We start from the raw sequence: 17,785 nt of genomic DNA on the forward strand, positions 1-17,785 counted from the left end.
GGATTTAGAATTCCAGCCTTGTGTAATTAATGGCCTTGTATAAATGTCATTCATTTTAAGACATTTTTCTAATTTTGCATCTCTTAATTTGTTTGTTATGCACTTTCAGTGTATTACTTGTTGAGTAAAAGAAATAAAATGTATGCAAAATAACAAATTTGTAGTATTGACATTACTAGATAGTTTTTCCTCTCTTTCTTCAATGTTATTCCTATTTATATAAATGTTAAAGCACGACTTGCCAATATTATGGTGTTTCTTTTGTAAATATTTGGAAGTCATCATTAATCCTCTCATTTTTTTAACAGGGTTGTGCTTCATGGAAGTGGTATTTTCCATTCCACTATGCTCCATTTGCCTCCGATTTTGTTGGCATTGCCGATTTGCCTACAGAGTTTGAGAAGGGCACACAGCCGGTAAGAAAGACAGTGAATCATTCGTTGCATAAAAATGATGAATTAAGCAGATGTAACTAATTTTTTCCCCATTGCTAATAGTCTTGTCTTTTCTTCCAGTTCAAGCCCCTGGAACAGCTGATGGGAGTATTTCCAGCTGCAAGTGGCAATTTCCTACCCGAAACATGGAGGAAACTGATGTCTGACCCGGTAGGTTATGAAATGTAACCAAACTTTAAAAGCTTGACCTGTAGACTGCATCTCGAACCTCACCACGTTTAATGCTTTTTTAATTGTTTAACTTTTATATGTAGTTGTTAAATGTAATCATTTTTGTTTTTGTACCATTTAAGCTTAATGAAAGTCAAATTGCCTCTTCCACTGATGGAATTTATATTCTTTGGTTATGTTAATATCTATATTAAGTCACTTTTGAAGGATTTTTGCTTTTCGTGCCATACTGTAGAAATCTGAATGTTATGCCTTGTGTAAGCAATGGATTGCAGCCCTTGAATTAGTTTTTAACTTCAAGGTATTGTTAGCAGGCCCTTGTTACTGGGATGTCTCCTATCACTGATTGCAGCATTCCTGAAGTTTTTGTAAACCTCTTCGGAAGGTTTGGAGATGTCCACGTGTTACTTCTCCACTCATGGGCTTCCCATGAAGTTGATTGACCTCCAGTGAAAGTGACTAGCATAGCTTCTTCTGCACATTTTTTTCCTGACCGATTACTTCAGGAATTAAGTCTGTCTGCAATGTAGCACAGAGGATTAAGGCTGCTAACGAGATTTAGTTTAAAGTCCTGTGTTTTATTCCATTAGTCCCATTTGCTTTTGACCGTCTGACTGAACAAGTTAACAGTGCTTCCGAATTGCTCTTGAAAAGTGACAGTTGTGCATAGTGGGTTTGCTTTAAATAAAAAAGTAGTAAAATATTGACTTGATTTCTTGTATACATTTTTGTTTAGAAGTTTTTGATTGTGGTTATGTTTATTGCTTCCCACCACTTTGTCATAATAAAAATAATGCAGAGACTTCAGTATCTGCTTATTTGCTCCTGTCTGTACCCTTAATTGCTGTTGTCCACTTAATCAAAGGCCGCTATTCCAGAGGTTCTCTTGTGCCCACCCCCATTTGTGGTTCACCATTACACAAGACAGATGAATGAGAGAGATAATAGCCAAAGGTCCCCATTCCCTCAGTTCCCTTTGCCAGAGTTGCTGGTCAAGAATCTTTGTGCAGTCACACACCATGTAGAGGGCTTTTCTTTGCATGTATTAATTTTCAAAGCCTCTACCAGCGAGGACATGTCAAGATTTTACCCACAGCATTGTTTCCTTGTCTGCTGCAAAACCACACGTTTCCCATGAAGTGGATATCCAGTTATATGTCCATTAGAGGTGTCATGTTTTGAAGCCAGGTTTATGATGCTGCTGGTAGGGGTATTTTATTTATTTTTGCATTTATCAGGAAAGTCCGACTGGGCCTGGATCCCATTTTCATTGGAGGCCTGGGGGGAGAAGCTCCACAATGATTAGTAGAGCAACTACAGTAAATGCAATGCACATGTTAAAGTACAGTACAGAGTCAAAAAGTTAAGGTACAGTTTCAAGGTATTCCAGTTGAGCTAACAGTGCAGCATTTTCTTGAAGTATTTCGAGCATTTATATTCCCATTTTAGGCAAGCTACAATTTGACAGGCTAATCTGTGCTTTGTCACAAACTAGTCCTGTGAGGGTTATTGCCATTTCATTAAAGGTCCTTTCTTTCATTGTTTAGAAGGGATTTTATCTGCTGAACTGCTAATTGGCTATCTTAGCAGATCAAAGGTTTTGGAAGTTGCTGGCACCATCTCCAGTCAGCAGTTGTAACTAGTGAGGCACGATAGGGATCAGGGCTGGGTCCTTTCCTGTTTGCATTTATTTTGCAGACATCCACTCCATCGTCCAGTAAGTGTGGTTGACTGCATTTGCTGATGGCTGCAAGCTGAGCACTGTTGTACACTCATCCACTGATAGTTAAACTGCTCCATCCAGGGCTTTTGAATATGTACAAATTTGGTGTACTGAAAGTAGTCAAGTTAATGCAGAGAGGAAGAGTGGCATAGTAACATTGTATAAAAAAGCTGTTACCACTTCATAAATGGTACTCCTGTTCAGACAGATGCGATCATGAAAGATATGGGTACTTATGTAGACAGCTGTCTCATTTGATCATGTGCCCACTATATCTGGGAAATCCTGTCTGGCATAGATATTTTCCAAGGGAATGTTTTCAAGATCCAAAAGTCATTCTCCTGCTGTACTCCTCCCCTTTTTAGACCCATCATTTTAATCCATGCCCCCCCCCCCCCCCCCAAACGTATTAATGAGAGCATACTGTGTTCATTTTCTTGATAAGATACCTCTAGGGCCTTTCTATACTTAAGGCCTTAAGTCTTTAGCGACCTCGATAGATTAGCACAGCTCTCATTATACTCCTTGACTTGTGTGCTGCTCCAAGGTGTCCTGTTTTTGTACATTTTGTGCCAAGATTGCTACGTACATTCCTGCTCAGTTTGGCAGGTAAGCTGTATTAATTGCTTGGAAAGGGAGGCATGGACTTAATTGTGTTTACATACAGGTATGTATATTTAGGCATTTTATAATTTCTTGCCTAGTGGTGTTGCCATGTTGTTTTTCAGTTTAAGAACCAGTATTAAGGCTTAAAATGCACCCCCCCCAAGCAGATCAAATTCTGTTTAATTGCAGGCAATCTTCTATGGCTTGCCTTGTAGGATCATTGTAAGAAAGTCCATCGCAGTCTGCAGCATTGTTTTGTGGATGTCCTTCTATTCCGATGTTGCAGTATTCTACTTGTGGGTTTACCTTTCTTCCTCTCCAGTTTGTCCAGTCAGGTTTCCAAAGATTTTCAGTCCGTCTTGACATGTCGGACATCTGGCATGGCTGCAGGAACGTGGGGCCATAAAAGTGACATCTGCATGCACCAGCCCTCAGAACTTTTCAGCCGCCAGTCATACTCCAAGTGCTCCTGCTTCTCATGTTTGTCATATCAAAAAAGATTCAGTTAAGTACCCTGTTGGGGATTTTTTCAGTCCTTGTTAGTCTGTTAATGTCATCCGGTAAGGGCAAGTGCAGTCGGCAAATTCCCCTCAGACATGCATGACCAGTGTCTCTCATCTGGGCCGGGAACACGACCAGGAGAACTGCGTCATTTGCTGATCGTTTGTCCCCAAGACCTTAAGCCGCTGTTTGCAGGCTTTACACTTGTATTTAGAGAATCAGTGCTTGAAACAGTGTTAGGGATAGATGCCGCACCTGAGGCCCCTTCTGAACCACCTAGGAAGAGGACCAAGTCCTTGTGGCCTACTTCGTCTGCTGCACCTCTGTCTGCCGTACCTCATTCTATAGCTGATGTCAGCTTGACTGAGGATCCGTCATCCACCGGTGTATATAAAGCTGGTACCTCTGAGGAAGCAGCACAGTCTTGAGCGGACAACACTTCCACAGAGGATTTACCGGCGCCTGCCTTGCATGCCAGGTGGAAACCATTCATTCTGGGCCCATCGGATTCCGCCTCTCCTCCATTCTGACGCCTGACCCTAGGCCTATTCCTAGCCAGGCACCGGCAAGTCCTTTAAAGAAAAAAAGAAGGAAAGATGCACCATTCCAGCCTCTGAAAGTATGCCAAATTGGCAGGCCTTCAGCCACAGTTTGTTCAATGCCTTTGTGGCCTTTAGGTCTTCTGCAGAACCCTCTGCCACTGCTCCTCCCCTCCTTAGTCCCAGACCTCCAACCCAAGAAAGGAGTATAGATCAGCCTGAACAAGAATTGTCTGGTTACTCCGACTCTTACTCCTCCCAGATCTCATCCCCCCTGGGATATGGATCTCCTGAAGAGGGCTCTGTTGAATCTTACTCCCCTGGGGAAACTATTGATAAAATGAAAAACCACTAAGTGGCAATCCTCTGATATGTCTGATGTACAAAAAAGGTTTTGTGACCTTATTCAAATGGACTCTCCCAGTCCTTCTGCCATGCCCTCCTATTCAACCTGCATTCTTGGATGCTTTTGCCTCAACCTCCATTAACCCAGACTCCCAACTTCCAAGCCCATGTAGAGCAGACAGACTCTAAAGTCCCTGAGACGGAGACATTTCTTCAAGTGCCCTCTTGCTGATCCTGCTACTATATCCATCTCTAAGGACAAGGCCTCCAAGCTCCTGCCTACCACTACTGTCCTCCCTGCTTAAGACAAGACTGTGGAGAGGTTGGGAAAGAAAATTTATACTTCTGCTACCCTCTCATTTAGAGCCACAAACTGCCAAACTCATAGGACCAAATACTCCTTAGCTGTGCTGGACAAAGCCACTAAAGATTTAGATAACATACTTGACTGCAGCCAAGGCCTTGTCTTCACTGATATCACTCATCTCTCAAGTGAATAGACACTCCTTGAGATGCAGTTATGATGCAACTGAAGCCTCAGTCAGGTCAGCAGAATCAGCTTCAGTACTAAGGGAGGTACTCATGGCTGCAACTACAGCCTCTCCCAGATGACTTCAGGGCCAAACTTCTTAATGCACCTTTGGATCACTTGTCCCTTTTTGGTGCAAAAGGGGCTGACCTATTTAAATCCTTAAAACAGAAAGGAAAATAATTACAGGACCTAAAACTTATCCTGGCCTCGCCTATTTCCATGTTCTAGAGGAACTACCTGGCAGACCCAGTTAATCAGGAAAACCTCCAGGCCTGCAGCTCCCTGGTCTGGAAGACCCCCTAAGAAAGAGAGTCTTCTCAGGCTAGGCCTTCTCATTCTTCCAGCCAAAGCCCCCCCCCCTTCTTGATACGGCAGGTAGTGTCTGACTACCTGCCAAAATTTCATCCCCCCCATCCATTCCCCTTTCTGTCAGTCTGTCTCACTGTCTCCTTGTGTGGTCACTCATTACTGCAGGCAAATGGGCTCTATCATACAGGACAGGCTACTTCATGTCCTGAATCACTCTTCCATCAAGACTGGGTGTACCACAGCCTCCTCCCATCAACTACCCCTCCTCCAACAGGTTTTGCAAACCGTGCTACTACAAGGCACCATAGAACCAGTTCCTGCACAAGCAAAAAGAAAAGGATTCTACTTCAGAATCTTTTTGGTACCCAGAAAAGGGCCATGGAGGCAGATTCTAGACCTCACGCCTCAACCCCTTCCTAAAAGTTCCTAGTTTCAGGATGCTCACCTACTCTTTCTACTCATCCTTTCACAGGGTTTCAGGGCAACCGTGAAGATTAAGGATGCTTACCTTTCTATACCTATAAAGCCTGCCTTCAGGAAATACCTGAGATTCCTGGCAGGCTTATCTCACTTTCAGATGTTCTTAATGTTTCACTGTTGCAGTCATCACATTTGGGTTATCTGCTTGCATGTAGCCCTCAGTCGGCCTGATTATCAAAGACTTGGGTCCTGTATCTGTTGCAGTCTCCTCTACCATGACATCAGGTAGTCAAGGGTTTAAAGCACGCAGCAGACGCCATTACATTGGTCTTTCTTACCATGCGGTGCCCGAAGCAGAAGCAGTTCACAAGTGCTGGTCGGCCAACTCCTGAAATTTTCATTTGAGTTTCAGATCTCAAGTCTTCAACTATGCTAAGTACCCCGTTGGGGATCCTTTTTCTTGCACTAAACCGATGTCAGTAAAAGTTAACAATTGTATTTCTTGTGGAAAGTAAATACCTTAAAGATTTTCATTCGTACTGCATTCCTTGTCTAGGCCCAGACCACGACTTACTTCGCTGTTGATTTTGTGCCTTATTCAAACCTGGTACTATTCATCTTTTCATTTTCGCTTCTAATACTTTGGTACTCGGTTCAGTTATCCAGAAATGGCTTCGATAAGCCACCAGACTACCGACATTCCGACAAAATGCAAAGATAAAGACTGAGACAGACCGCATAGGTCCAAATCTTCTGACGACACTTCTCCTAAGCTAGTTGCCAGTTCGCCGGTACTCAGTGAGGTGCTTTCGCAGCCCCTGATACCCGCTACTTCAGATTCGCAGGCCTCTACTGAGACCCATTCAGAGTCCGGTATGCCGCGAGATGCTTCAACTGTGGAACTTGTGGATGCCTCCACCTTGGGTGGGTCTGGAGCCGCTGTGCAGACACAAGCTTTTGAGGGTGTATTCAGGCCTCTCCTGACTTGCATATTAAACCAGCGCCATCTTCAAGGCCTGAAACTAGATCCATGCCCAGAAAACTGATGCCCAGACCGCATGGTCAGGTGCATATGCCTAAAAATCAATTAATGGCTGAAGACCTTATTACTCTAATCAGGGGAAGCCACCCTTCTCCCTCAGAGCTAGGACTGATTTTCCTTCTGATTCTTCTGATCAGGATTCTGAAATTTCTGTGTTCTCTGATGACCAGGATTTGCCCTTATCTACCTATGAGGATTCTGATGCAGAGGACTCAATTCCCTCTGCTTCCCCTCCAGAGGATTTCTCTTTTGGTGAAACCTTGCATACTCTTAGGGAGCATTTCTGCTGGGAAGGCCAGGATTACTCTGACTCTAAAAAGAGGCTTAGGGAATTCTTACTCCTGCCTCAACACAGGCCTTTAGCTATCCCTCTTGTACTGGACATTGTAAATGCCGCATTCTCGGAATCTACCCTGGACCTGACATTTTACCTTCTGCTCCCAGAAAACCTGATGGGTATTATAGGGTACCGGACTCTGACAAGTTTCTCTCTCAAAATCCAACTGCGGATCCTGTGACCATTTCATAGGGACCCAAGGGCCTTAAGACTACTGCCAAAAACCCTTCTGCTCTGATAGAGATTCCAGGGCGCTGGAGAGATCAGGTAAGAAGGGGGTGTACACTTCTGCAACTTTGGCCATTAGGGCCTTAAACTGCCAGTTTCATATGTTAAAGTACCAGCAGCTTATTATTGGATTGCTTAAACTGATGTTGATTCCTGACTGTGCTGAAAAAGATTTAATGCATTCTGCTGAACAAGTTGGAAAATATACTTTGCAATGTGGTTTTGATTCATTAGAGGCATCTTGCAAGGCTGCTGTCACTGGGTCTGTACTGAGAAGGCATGCTTGGCTTAAGGAGCGATCCCTGCCAGATCATGTTAAAGCTAAATTACTGAATGCTCCCTGACCACCTGTTTGGTAAAGCAGAAGTAGTACTTAAAAAGATGGAGGAAAAAGCTAAATCTATGCAAACTGTTAAAGATTTCCTGCACGTACAGCCTCCCAGATTTAGTAGGCATTGGCCCTCTAAGAGTTGGTGCTTTCCTGCCTCTTCCAGGTCTTCAGTCCAAACCGAGAACCAGCAGAACACCCAGGCTTCAGACCCAAGATACTCAAAGGCCAAAGCAGTGAGGGCCTCCCACTTCCAAAGCAGGGAGTAGGAAGACTCCCCCCAATGGTAAACTGTTTCAGTGACTTAACTTTAAACCTTCCAAGCCCTGCTCAACTTGACTGTTCCCTTAGGGGGAAAGATCGCCCTGCATGCAAAAAGTTGAACTCATTACCCAGGACAAATGGGTTTTAAGTATAGATCTGAAGTAGGAGATTCATTTGTCTGCAACCGTGGGTATCCGAAATCGCATAGTTCTCAGCTATGGATCCAAGCTCCTAAACACATTTTTGATAATCCTAAAATTCAAGATGCTAACTCTTCATCAGCTCCTCCTCACCCATAATGCCCTGCTCTACCCTAGATTAGACTTAAAAGGAAGCATGCCTGTACAATCAATAAGGGAATCTTGCAGAAGATACCCACGCCTTCAGAGCAGGCTACATGACCTCAGATCTTGTTTGCCCTTTGGTAACTAGATGCACCCAGGATTTCATAGCTCTCAGCTAAGTAGACTTTTCTTGTTGCAAAAGAAATATTTTTTCCTTACCTAACATTTTCTTTGTGTGAAAGTTGTAGGTTTCCTATTATTATTGACTGTTTTAGATTAGTTTAATTTTTAGTAGTAATTTTATTCCCTCCCTCGCTGGTGTGTGTGAGGCCTGTGTGCTTCTTTTATTGTTTAAGTTACTTTTCTGTAACTTTAGGTTTTTATAGACTATGGCTGAACAGCCTAAGTCCATATTTTCGAGTGTGGCCATAAGCTCTCACCGGCTGATGGCCACACTCGGTGTGTTAGTCTTGGGGTTGAACACCTCACATCTGGTTGTTCCATTTGTGCAGGGTTCAACCCCAGGGCACTGAGGAGCGGAGGTCCAAGCTGGTCTTGGGTCTTTTACCGCGGACTCGGCTCCGACCTCCGCTCCTTCTGCGGCTGCAGTTGTTCCCCCCTGTGGCACCCCTCCTGCTCCTGGGACTCAAACTCCCGCTTCAGGACAGGAGAGGGATGCTTCTAAGAAGGACCGGAGGAGAAGCACCACAAGCGGCGGGCCGAGACCTCTGTTTCGGCCCCGCCAGCCAAGCTGGCTTCTCCCGGCTTCCTGTCGCGGTCTCCTCCTTCTCGGCTCCGGTCACCTGTGTGCTTCTCACCGGTCCTGAGGAGGAGGAGACCCGATCTCCGTCGAGGCTATCGAGGAGGCATTCCAGGCCTACCTCTGTAGCCTCGTCGAGATCTACCCATAGCCTTCGGATGCTGATCTGGACGGATGATGAGAAGGTTCATCCAGGCCCAGATGCAGATGGGAGTGCTCTTGCCTCCCCTCCGGGAGCTCAACACCCTTTTAAGCCCATTGCTCCTTCTCCGACCCGCTACCCGGGTTCGAGCAACTGGAGCCGAGCAGCCGGGGGGGGTCGGGCCGATAGTACTTGGTACCGGATCCGACCATGCCCTCGAGTGCGTCGGATCCGATCTCTCGGAGCCTGGATCCGAGCCGGATCCGGGGATCAGTGCTCGCCGGCGCCGTCGGTGTCGGAGCGCACTGTCCCGGATCAGAGTGCCGGCGCCGGCTCCGATCCACTCTTCGGATCCGAGGGAGCCGATTGTCGGATCCTTTGGTCGAGGTCGGCTCCCCTTCGGCTTTGATGTAGTGGAGAGGGCTCTGTTGAGGGTCTCCGGACCCCGGCACTTGCCGCTCCGTCCAGCGCTCCCTCTGCACTGGGCCAGGCTTCCACCATCCGGCCCCTGGGACAGCCCGTTTCTGTGCCCCAAGTTGCTCCCATGGAGCAAATTGCTGCTGAGGACTCCTCTGACAGCCCCCAGAGGAGGCTCGCAAGCATACGCAAAAGGAGGCACATTGACTCCTGAGTCTCTCACTGAAGACACGGACTTGGAGGAAGGGAAGGCTCCCCACGGTCACCCCGAGGATGTCTCCTTCGGAGACATCATGGAAATACTCCGTATTAGGGGTGGTCTGCCCCAAGTCTTCCTCGGACGAGTCCGTGTTCTTGGAGGCATTCAAACGGGCCCGTCTACCTCTTGGGTGTCCCCTGCCGACCCCTGGTGGACCTTATTACCACCAGGGCGTGGAAGGAACCGGACACCGTGGAGCCAATTCCCAAAGACCTGATAGAATCCTTAGCCCGCCTCCGACAGGACCCATTGGAGTAAGGGGCCTCCTGTAGATGCCATGTTGATGGCGGCGCCACAAGAGGGAACTGGCTCAGGAGAGTCCCTCAGTCCACCCACCGAGCAAGGAGTCTCGGATGATGGACCGCTTGGGGAAGCGGATGTTCAGTTCGGCGACCTTCTCGTAAGGCTGAACTATTTGGCACATGTTATTCGGATGCAGCGAGACCTTATTAAAGAGTCGCTGCATCCCTGAGTCCATTTCGGAGGAGGACAGAGCTCTGCACTCCACCAAAATGGCCACTCTTAGGTCAGTCACAAATACTTCTATGCGGCTACTCTCCCATGCTACGGAGGCCGCTAGAGCTGCGGGACAGGACTGGTCACTAGGCGTCAGGCCTGGCTCCGCCACTCATTTTTCTGAGCCCTTCAAGGCGTCGTTGCGAAACGCCTTTGATGGTTCTGCTCTGTTTGGCAAGACCGTTCGAGATGTTGACCCAGAGCGAGAAGGACGGAAGACGCTGTCTGCCGTCGGAATCCGCTTCTCTGCACCCCAGAGGCCCTATTCTAGGAACCAAAAGGGTCAGAAGAAGATGTGGTTCGAAGTCGCAGCAGTCCCAGCCTGCTCCGGACAACCAGTCCTTCCGTGGCAGAGGAGGACAGGGAGGACGCCGCCCTAGAGGCAGAGGGCTCCCAGAAACTTCGGGTCCAGGGAACCTTTCTCTGAACGGCCGCGCAGCAACCCTGAGGGTTGCCCGACTGCTCTACTCTGGAGGCAGTCGGGGCGTTCGGGGCACCTAGCGGCATGGGAGTCCATAACATCGGACCGCTGGGTTCTCCAAATCATATCCAGGGATATCATTCCTTTCCTTCACCCTCCAAAGATAAAGTCCCTCCCAGGCGTACCACCCGGTCAAGGGAGGCGCTGGCAGAAATTGGCCATCTGCTAGAGAAAAGAGCCATCCAGCCCGTTCCCCAGACCAGATCGGATCAGGGTTCTACTCCAGGTTCTTTTTAGTGCCAAAAAAGACGGGGGAACTAAGACCAATCCTAGACCTCTCTCTCTTGAACCTGGCAGTCCCCAAAGAAAAATTCGAATGGTCACTCTACAATCTATTCTCCCCTTCTGGGAGAAGGCCACTGGATGTGCTCGATAGATCTCAAGGACGCATACTACCACATCCTAATGGACAGACGCTCAGGAGGTTTCTCCGCTTCGGCTGGGAGCCAGTCACTACCAGTTCCGGGTCCTTCCCTTTGGTCTCACCACAGCCCCAGGGTGTTTACCAAAGTCCTACCAGTGGTACCGGCCCACCTGAGGCTTCAGGGGGTGCAGGTCTTTGCCTACCTCGACGACTGGCTCCTTGCCGCCCCAGCAAGGCATGTACTTCTCTCGGCGAGACTCCTTTCTCCATCTTGCTCCATTTCTGGGCATCACAATAAACACAAACAAGTCCAACCTGGCACCCACTCAGCTCTTAGATTTCATAGGGGCCAGACTAGACACAAGGAGTTTACGAGCCTTCCTCACTGCGGACAGAGTTCTAAATCTGCAGCTCCAGGTGCGGGCCATTCTCCATTCATGTTCTGTTCCAGCGGAGTTGGTCCTGAGGGCTCTAGGGTCCATGGCCGTCGATAGCACTTCTTCCTCTTGCCAGGCTCAATATGCATTCTACAGTGGACGCTCTTAGTACAGTGGTCATACCTTGCTCTCCCATGCATCATCCCATAGCGATCAGCAAGGCTTGCAAGCGGTCCCTCTTGTGGTGGCTCCGCCCCGGATCTCCACGAGGGTCGCCCATTTTGTGCTTCTCCCCTCTCGCCACGGTGACCACGGACGCCTCCGCCTCGGGTGGGGGCACTTTGGCCGGACAGTCCAAGGCACGTGGAGCGATTCAGAGACCTTTCTGCATATCAATGTTCTAGAGATGAGAGCAGTGCTCTTAGCGTTGCTAGCACTTCAGGACTTTCTTCCCTTAGGAACAATTGCGATTCAATCGGACAATATGTCTGTTGTCTGGTACATCAACAAGCAAGGGGGAACGAGGTCTTACCCTCTTTGTCGAGAGGCCATGAGAGTTTGGGAATGGGCAATCTCCACCAATCGCTTTCTCATAGCAACGCACATTCCGGGTCGGTCCAACATCCTAGCGGACAAACTCAGTCGCACCATTCTGACCCCTTACGAGTGGTCTCTCAATTGTCAAGTAGCGGAACGCATATTCGCACGGTGGGGAACCCCTTCATGCGATCTTTTGCTTCTCCCTCAAACACCAAGTGCGACAGTTTTTCGGCTCTAATACCTCCTCCGGAGGTACCCCAAGAGACGCTCTGGTGCATGCTTGGCCACCCGGTCTTCTGTATGCCTATCCACCCTTGCCTCTGATGCTGCAAGTTCTTCAGAAAGCCTCTCGGGTGGGTTGCAGAATGATTCTCATTGCTCCATTCTGGCCTCGACAGATCTGGTTCCCCTTCCTAAGGTCTCACTCGGTGAATCCTCCTTGGATTCTAGATCCCATTCGGATCTGATATCCCATCCAACCTGCATTCCTCCTCCGAACCTGGACAACCTGAAGCTGACCGCTTGGCTGCTCCAGTTCCACTCTTGATAAGGACTCGGTATTTCTTCACGGTAAAGGCTATTTTGGTGGCGGCTCATAAACCATCCACTAGAAAGGTTTACGAAGCAAATGGAAACGTTCTCTGTGTGGGGCGGCAAGGCCTAGATCCCTTCACGGTTCCTCTCCCTGTAGTGCTTGATTTTCTAACCTCTCTCTTTAATGATGGTGCCAGCAGTTCCACAGTCAAAGTTCAACTGGCGGCAATTTCTCACTATCACATTGGTCAAGAGTCTAATCCTCTTATGTCAGCCAAATTGTGCAAAACATTTCTTAAGGGTACTTTCCTTCTCAGGCCCCTATAAAGCAAGCAGTTCCTCCTTGGGACCTTTCTTTGGTCCTACAGGCCTTGACCGCTCCCCTTTCGAGCCCGCGGCTACAGTGGATCTCAAATTCTTGTCTTACAAGACAGCCTTTTTGGTAGCCATTACATCAGCCAAGAGAGTTTCTGAACTTCAAGCTTTGTCAGCTAAACCTCCTTACTTGGTTTTTTATCCGGACCGTGTCTCCCTCAAGACCAACCCGTCCTTCCTTCCTAAAATCTTCTGAAGCAAACATCAATCAATCCATTAACCTCCCTGTTTTCTTCCCTAAGTATGAAAACAAAGGTGAATATAGGCTACACTCACTAGATGTTCACAGGCAACTAAGATTTTATCTCAACAGGACAGCTGGTCATAGGCAATCCGACCAGCTGTTTATTTCCTTTGCAAAATTCAATTTGGGCAAGCCAATTTCTAAAGTTTCTCTGTCCCGCTGGATTTCACAGTGCATTTTATTGGCTTATCAAGCGTCAGGAAGGCCGCCGGAGGTGTTCATGCCCATTCAACCCGGTCAGTATCTACCTCGGCAGCCTTCAAGGCTAGGATTCCTCTAGATGATATTTGTGCAGCAGCCACGTGGGCTTCATCTCATACATTTATTTCTCACTATAAGTTGGATCTTGCAGCTAGGGTAGAGCATCCTTTGGCTCCGGTGCTCGGAATATCCTTCCATGATGGCCGCCCAAGATTCAGGTAGCTGGGGACTCTGTCCCACAGGTTGCAGACAAATGAATCTCCTACTTCAGATTTAGAAGTTATGTACTCACCATAACGTTCCATCTGAGTAGGTGTATTCATTTGTCTTCAACCATCCCGCCCTCCTATCCCCCTGGCCTTTCAGTTTCCTGCATATTCCTTGTTACCCTTTTGAGGGTATTGTTGCTTTGGCAAACTCGATCTGAGGTCATGAGGGTAGAGCAGGGCATTATGGGTGAGGGGAGGAGCTGAGAGCTTGGATCCATAGCTGGAAAACTATGCCGGTTCGGATCCGATATCGGATCCATAACCCACAGGTTGCAGACAAATGATTACACCTACTCAGATGGAACGTTATGGTGAGTACATAACTTCTAATTTCCCAAGGATACCGATTCCACTTCCACTCCTTACCCAACCCCAAACAGTTGGCCAGAACTACGCCCCAAATCAGTGGGCAGAGGCTCAAAAGCAAGTTCTCTCTCTTGTAAGCATCTGGGCTATTCAGCCTGTCCCAGAAGAATGGGGACAAGATTTTTACTCATGACTATTCCTGTTGCCCATAAGACCATTCCTGGCGTCCTATCCTGGACCTGTCTATCCTAAACACATTTTTGATAATCCTAAAATTCAAGATGCTAACTCTTCATCAGCTGCTTGCCATGCTAGGCAAAAATGCGTGGTTGGCAACACTAGATTAGACTTTAAAGGAAGCATGCCTGTACAATCCCAATAAGGGAATCTTGCAGAAGATACCTACGCTTCAGAGCAGGCTACATGCACCATCAGTTCTCTGCATTGCCCTTTGGCTTATCTACTGCACCCAGGGTATTCACAAAGTGCCTAGCTCCAGTCATTGCATTTTGCAGGCAAAGAAATATTCAAATATACCTATACCTGAACGATTGTCTAATTCAGGCAGAAAGCCAGGACGTACTATTAAATCATCTGGCATTTGTAAAGAAATTGCTAACTTCTCTTGGGTACACCATAAATGAAAAGAAATCGCATCTTGTACCCTGCCAACAAATTGTATTCCTGGGAGCAAGCTTGAAAACAACTTCCCAGATGGCCTACCTCACGCCAGAGAAATAAGTTCATTTGACAGCCTACTGGCCACAAAGACCCAGCTATCTGCAAGGAAAATACTGCAAACCTGGGGTTCATGGCCTCTTGCATTCTTCTAATTCCATATGCAAGACTGCATATGTGGAAACTACAATGGTATCTAAAAAGTCTATGGTGTCAACATTCTCAGGATCTAGAATTAATGATTTCTATCATACCTTGTCTAAAGGTAGAGTTCCTTTGGTGGTCAGAGGCCTGCCACCCAAACAAGGGACTGCCATTCACTCTACCCCTTGCTGCCCAAACCCTAACAGACGCATCAGACTATGCATGGGGGGCTCATTTGGCAGGGCAGTGCTTTCAGGGCAAATGGAACCCAAGTCAAATGCACCTGCATATCAATCAAAAAGAAATGTTAGCTGTACAGAATGCTCTGACAGCCTTCAAGGACCACATTCTTCCAGGGCAATGTTAAGACTGGCAGCACCACTGTTACATAAACAAGCAGGGAGGAACCCACTCGTACCCTCTCTGCAGACTAGCCATGGCTTTGTGGAACACAGCCTTGAGCTACCAAGTGCACCTATAGATTCAATTCCTGCCTGGAAAGCTAAATACACTGGCAGACAACCTAAGCAGAAATCTCATGAACCCACACGAGTGGAAATGGGAACCAAAGATATTCAACCTGTTGAGAAGCAAATGGGGGAGCCCAGAAATAGACCTGTTTGCCTCCCCCCAGAACTACTAGTTGGACAAATTCTGCACAAGGACTCCCCGCAAACAAGTTGGAAAGTGGATGCCGTGTCCTTCAGCTGGAAAAAACAGTTTATGCATTTACCCCTCTGCTTCTTTCCCAAGTGCTACTAATCAAACGGGACAAACCAACTACAGTACTGATTGCGCCAGACTGGCCAAGCCAACACTGGTGTACCCCCTCTTGCGCAGTGTGTCACTGCTGACTCCATGGCACCTGCCCTGCTGTCCCAGCAGGATGGCCCGATTCTGCACCCACATCTTCAAACCCTGAACCTTGCAGCCTGGCTAAATTACCTGATCTCTGTTACTATCCCTCAGTAAGCAAGTGATGGATGTCATTCTTGAGGTAAGGAGGCCTAGTACTAGAAAATCCTATGCCGAAAAATGGAAAATATTTTGTTGTTGGAGCCAAACTCGGGGGATGGGCACAGCGGTGCCCAGTTTACCTCATATTCTTAAATATTTATCTGAGATGCTTCACAAGGGCCTTCCCTTCTCTTCCATCAAAATTCATGCCTCAGCCATTTCAGCACAATACAATATGGAGCTACCCCCTCTTTCGCCCATTGCTGAAGCAATTCCTCAAAGGGGGCCAAAAACTTAAGACCACCCAGGAGAGCCCCTACTCCAGCCTGGGACCTTAACTTTGTATTGGAAAAGCTCACTACCCCCCTTTTAGCCAGCTGCAAATGCAGAGTTGAAATTCCTTTCTCTGGAAACAGCCTTCCTCCTCGCCATCACTTCAGCAAGAAGGGTGTCTGAATTACAGGCCCTCATGGCAGTGGAGCCTTTCATCATCTTTCATGTGGACAGGGCGTCCCTCAGGACCAATCCCTTCTTTATGCCCAAGGTGGTATCCAGTGTGGCCCTTAATCAGTCCATTCATTTGCCAACCTTCTTTTCCAGTCCACAGAGCAAAGGGGAATGAATACTGCACTCCTTGGATGTTCACAGACAACTTAGATTTTACCTGGACAGGACTAAGCCTCTCAAGTCTGAACAGCTGCTGGTTGCATTTGCTGCAGGGGCAGAGGGGAAGGCCATTTAAAAACAAACCATTTCTAAGTGGATAGGCCATTGCATTCATTTCTGGTGTAAGCACCATGGAAAACCTACCCCACAAGGGGATAAGACCACAGTCAGCCAGGGCTGCATCTACCTCTACAGCCTTTCTCAGAGGTGTCCCTACCCAGGGACATTCTAGAAGCTGCTACTTGGAGTTCTGTACATACCTTCACCAAGCATTACCACTTGCCAGTTTTTTCTAGATCAAGAGCTGGCTTTGCCACTGCAGTCTTGCATTGCCTTATAGCTGGTCCTAATGCTATCTAATTACCTCCTCCTATCTTTAGCTTTGGGAATCGATCCAAATGTGTTGACTTCATCATTTTCCATGCTGACAGGGTCTCCCTCAGGACTAACCCATTCTTCACGCTAAAGGTGGTGTCCAGTGTGGCTCTCAACCAATCCATTCATTTGCCCACCTTTTTCCCTAACCCACAAAACAAGGGGAAAAGGATACTGCACTCTCTAGATGTGCATAGACAGCTCAGATTCTATCTAGACAGGACTAAATTTAGAAAGACTGGTCAGTTGTTAGCTTTCCTGCAGGAGCAGATGGCAAAGCCAGATCTAAACAAACCATTTCCAAATGGATAGCACACTGCATCCATTTCTGCTACAAGCAGCACTGGAAACCTCCCCCAGGGGGGGGGGGGGGTCAGGACACATTATACAGGAGCAACCTCCACCTCTGCAGCTTTCCTCAGAGGGTCCCCACCAGGGACATCCCGGAGGCTGCAGCATGGACATCAGTTTATACCTTCAAGCATTACCACCTGCCTATCTTCTCCAAATACAGGGCAGGCTTTGGCACAACAGTCTTGCAGTGCATCCTAGCCAGCCCCCATTTTTCTGGACTGCCTCCACCCTTTTCTTCAGTTTTGGGAATCAACCCAAATGTGATTACTGCAACAGTGAAACAAGCAGAACATAGTACAGTTGTGTACACTTAACATAAATGTAGATAGAGTGTATTCACTATTGCAGTTCTGGTTACCCTCCCTCCAGTCCCCCGACTTCTATTGACTATACCTATTCTTGCTTACTATGCTTTAAGCTTTTTGGTGTATTTGCTTTTTTGTTGGAGGTGTAACCTTGTGTATGATGGCTTCCCATTGTGGGGGCACCTGACATCTGGGGCAAGAAACTGATTTAATGGCGTCGGCTGCATGCTTTATACCCCTGACTACCTGATGTCATGGAAGATGAAACCGCAAATGGCTCTTGACCCAAGTCCTTTGTAATCAGGCCGACTGAGGGATACCTGCAAGCAGATAACCCAAATGTGATGACTGCAACAGTGAGTACACTCCCAACATTTGCATTTATGGTCAGTGTACACAACTGTACCTTCTGTGCCTTGCCCTTTGGATATTTACAA

General features: G+C 47.4%; 1 protein-coding gene across 1 annotated transcript in view; it reads left to right on the forward strand.

The window, feature by feature from the left end:
- Positions 1 to 17,785, forward strand: part of XRN2 (5'-3' exoribonuclease 2) — a 2,388,435-nt gene that overhangs the window by 1,403,577 nt on the left and 967,073 nt on the right. The window contains exons 18-19 of the mRNA XM_044057168.1: positions 309 to 416; positions 516 to 605. Coding sequence (XP_043913103.1) covers positions 309 to 416; positions 516 to 605 — 198 coding nt within the window. The remainder of the gene's footprint in view (positions 1 to 308; positions 417 to 515; positions 606 to 17,785) is intronic.

The sequence above is a fragment of the Protopterus annectens genome, chromosome 1.part2 (genome assembly GCF_019279795.1).
Source record: "Protopterus annectens isolate FY-2018-M chromosome 1.part2, PAN1.0, whole genome shotgun sequence".
Lineage (NCBI taxonomy): Eukaryota > Metazoa > Chordata > Ceratodontiformes > Protopteridae > Protopterus > Protopterus annectens.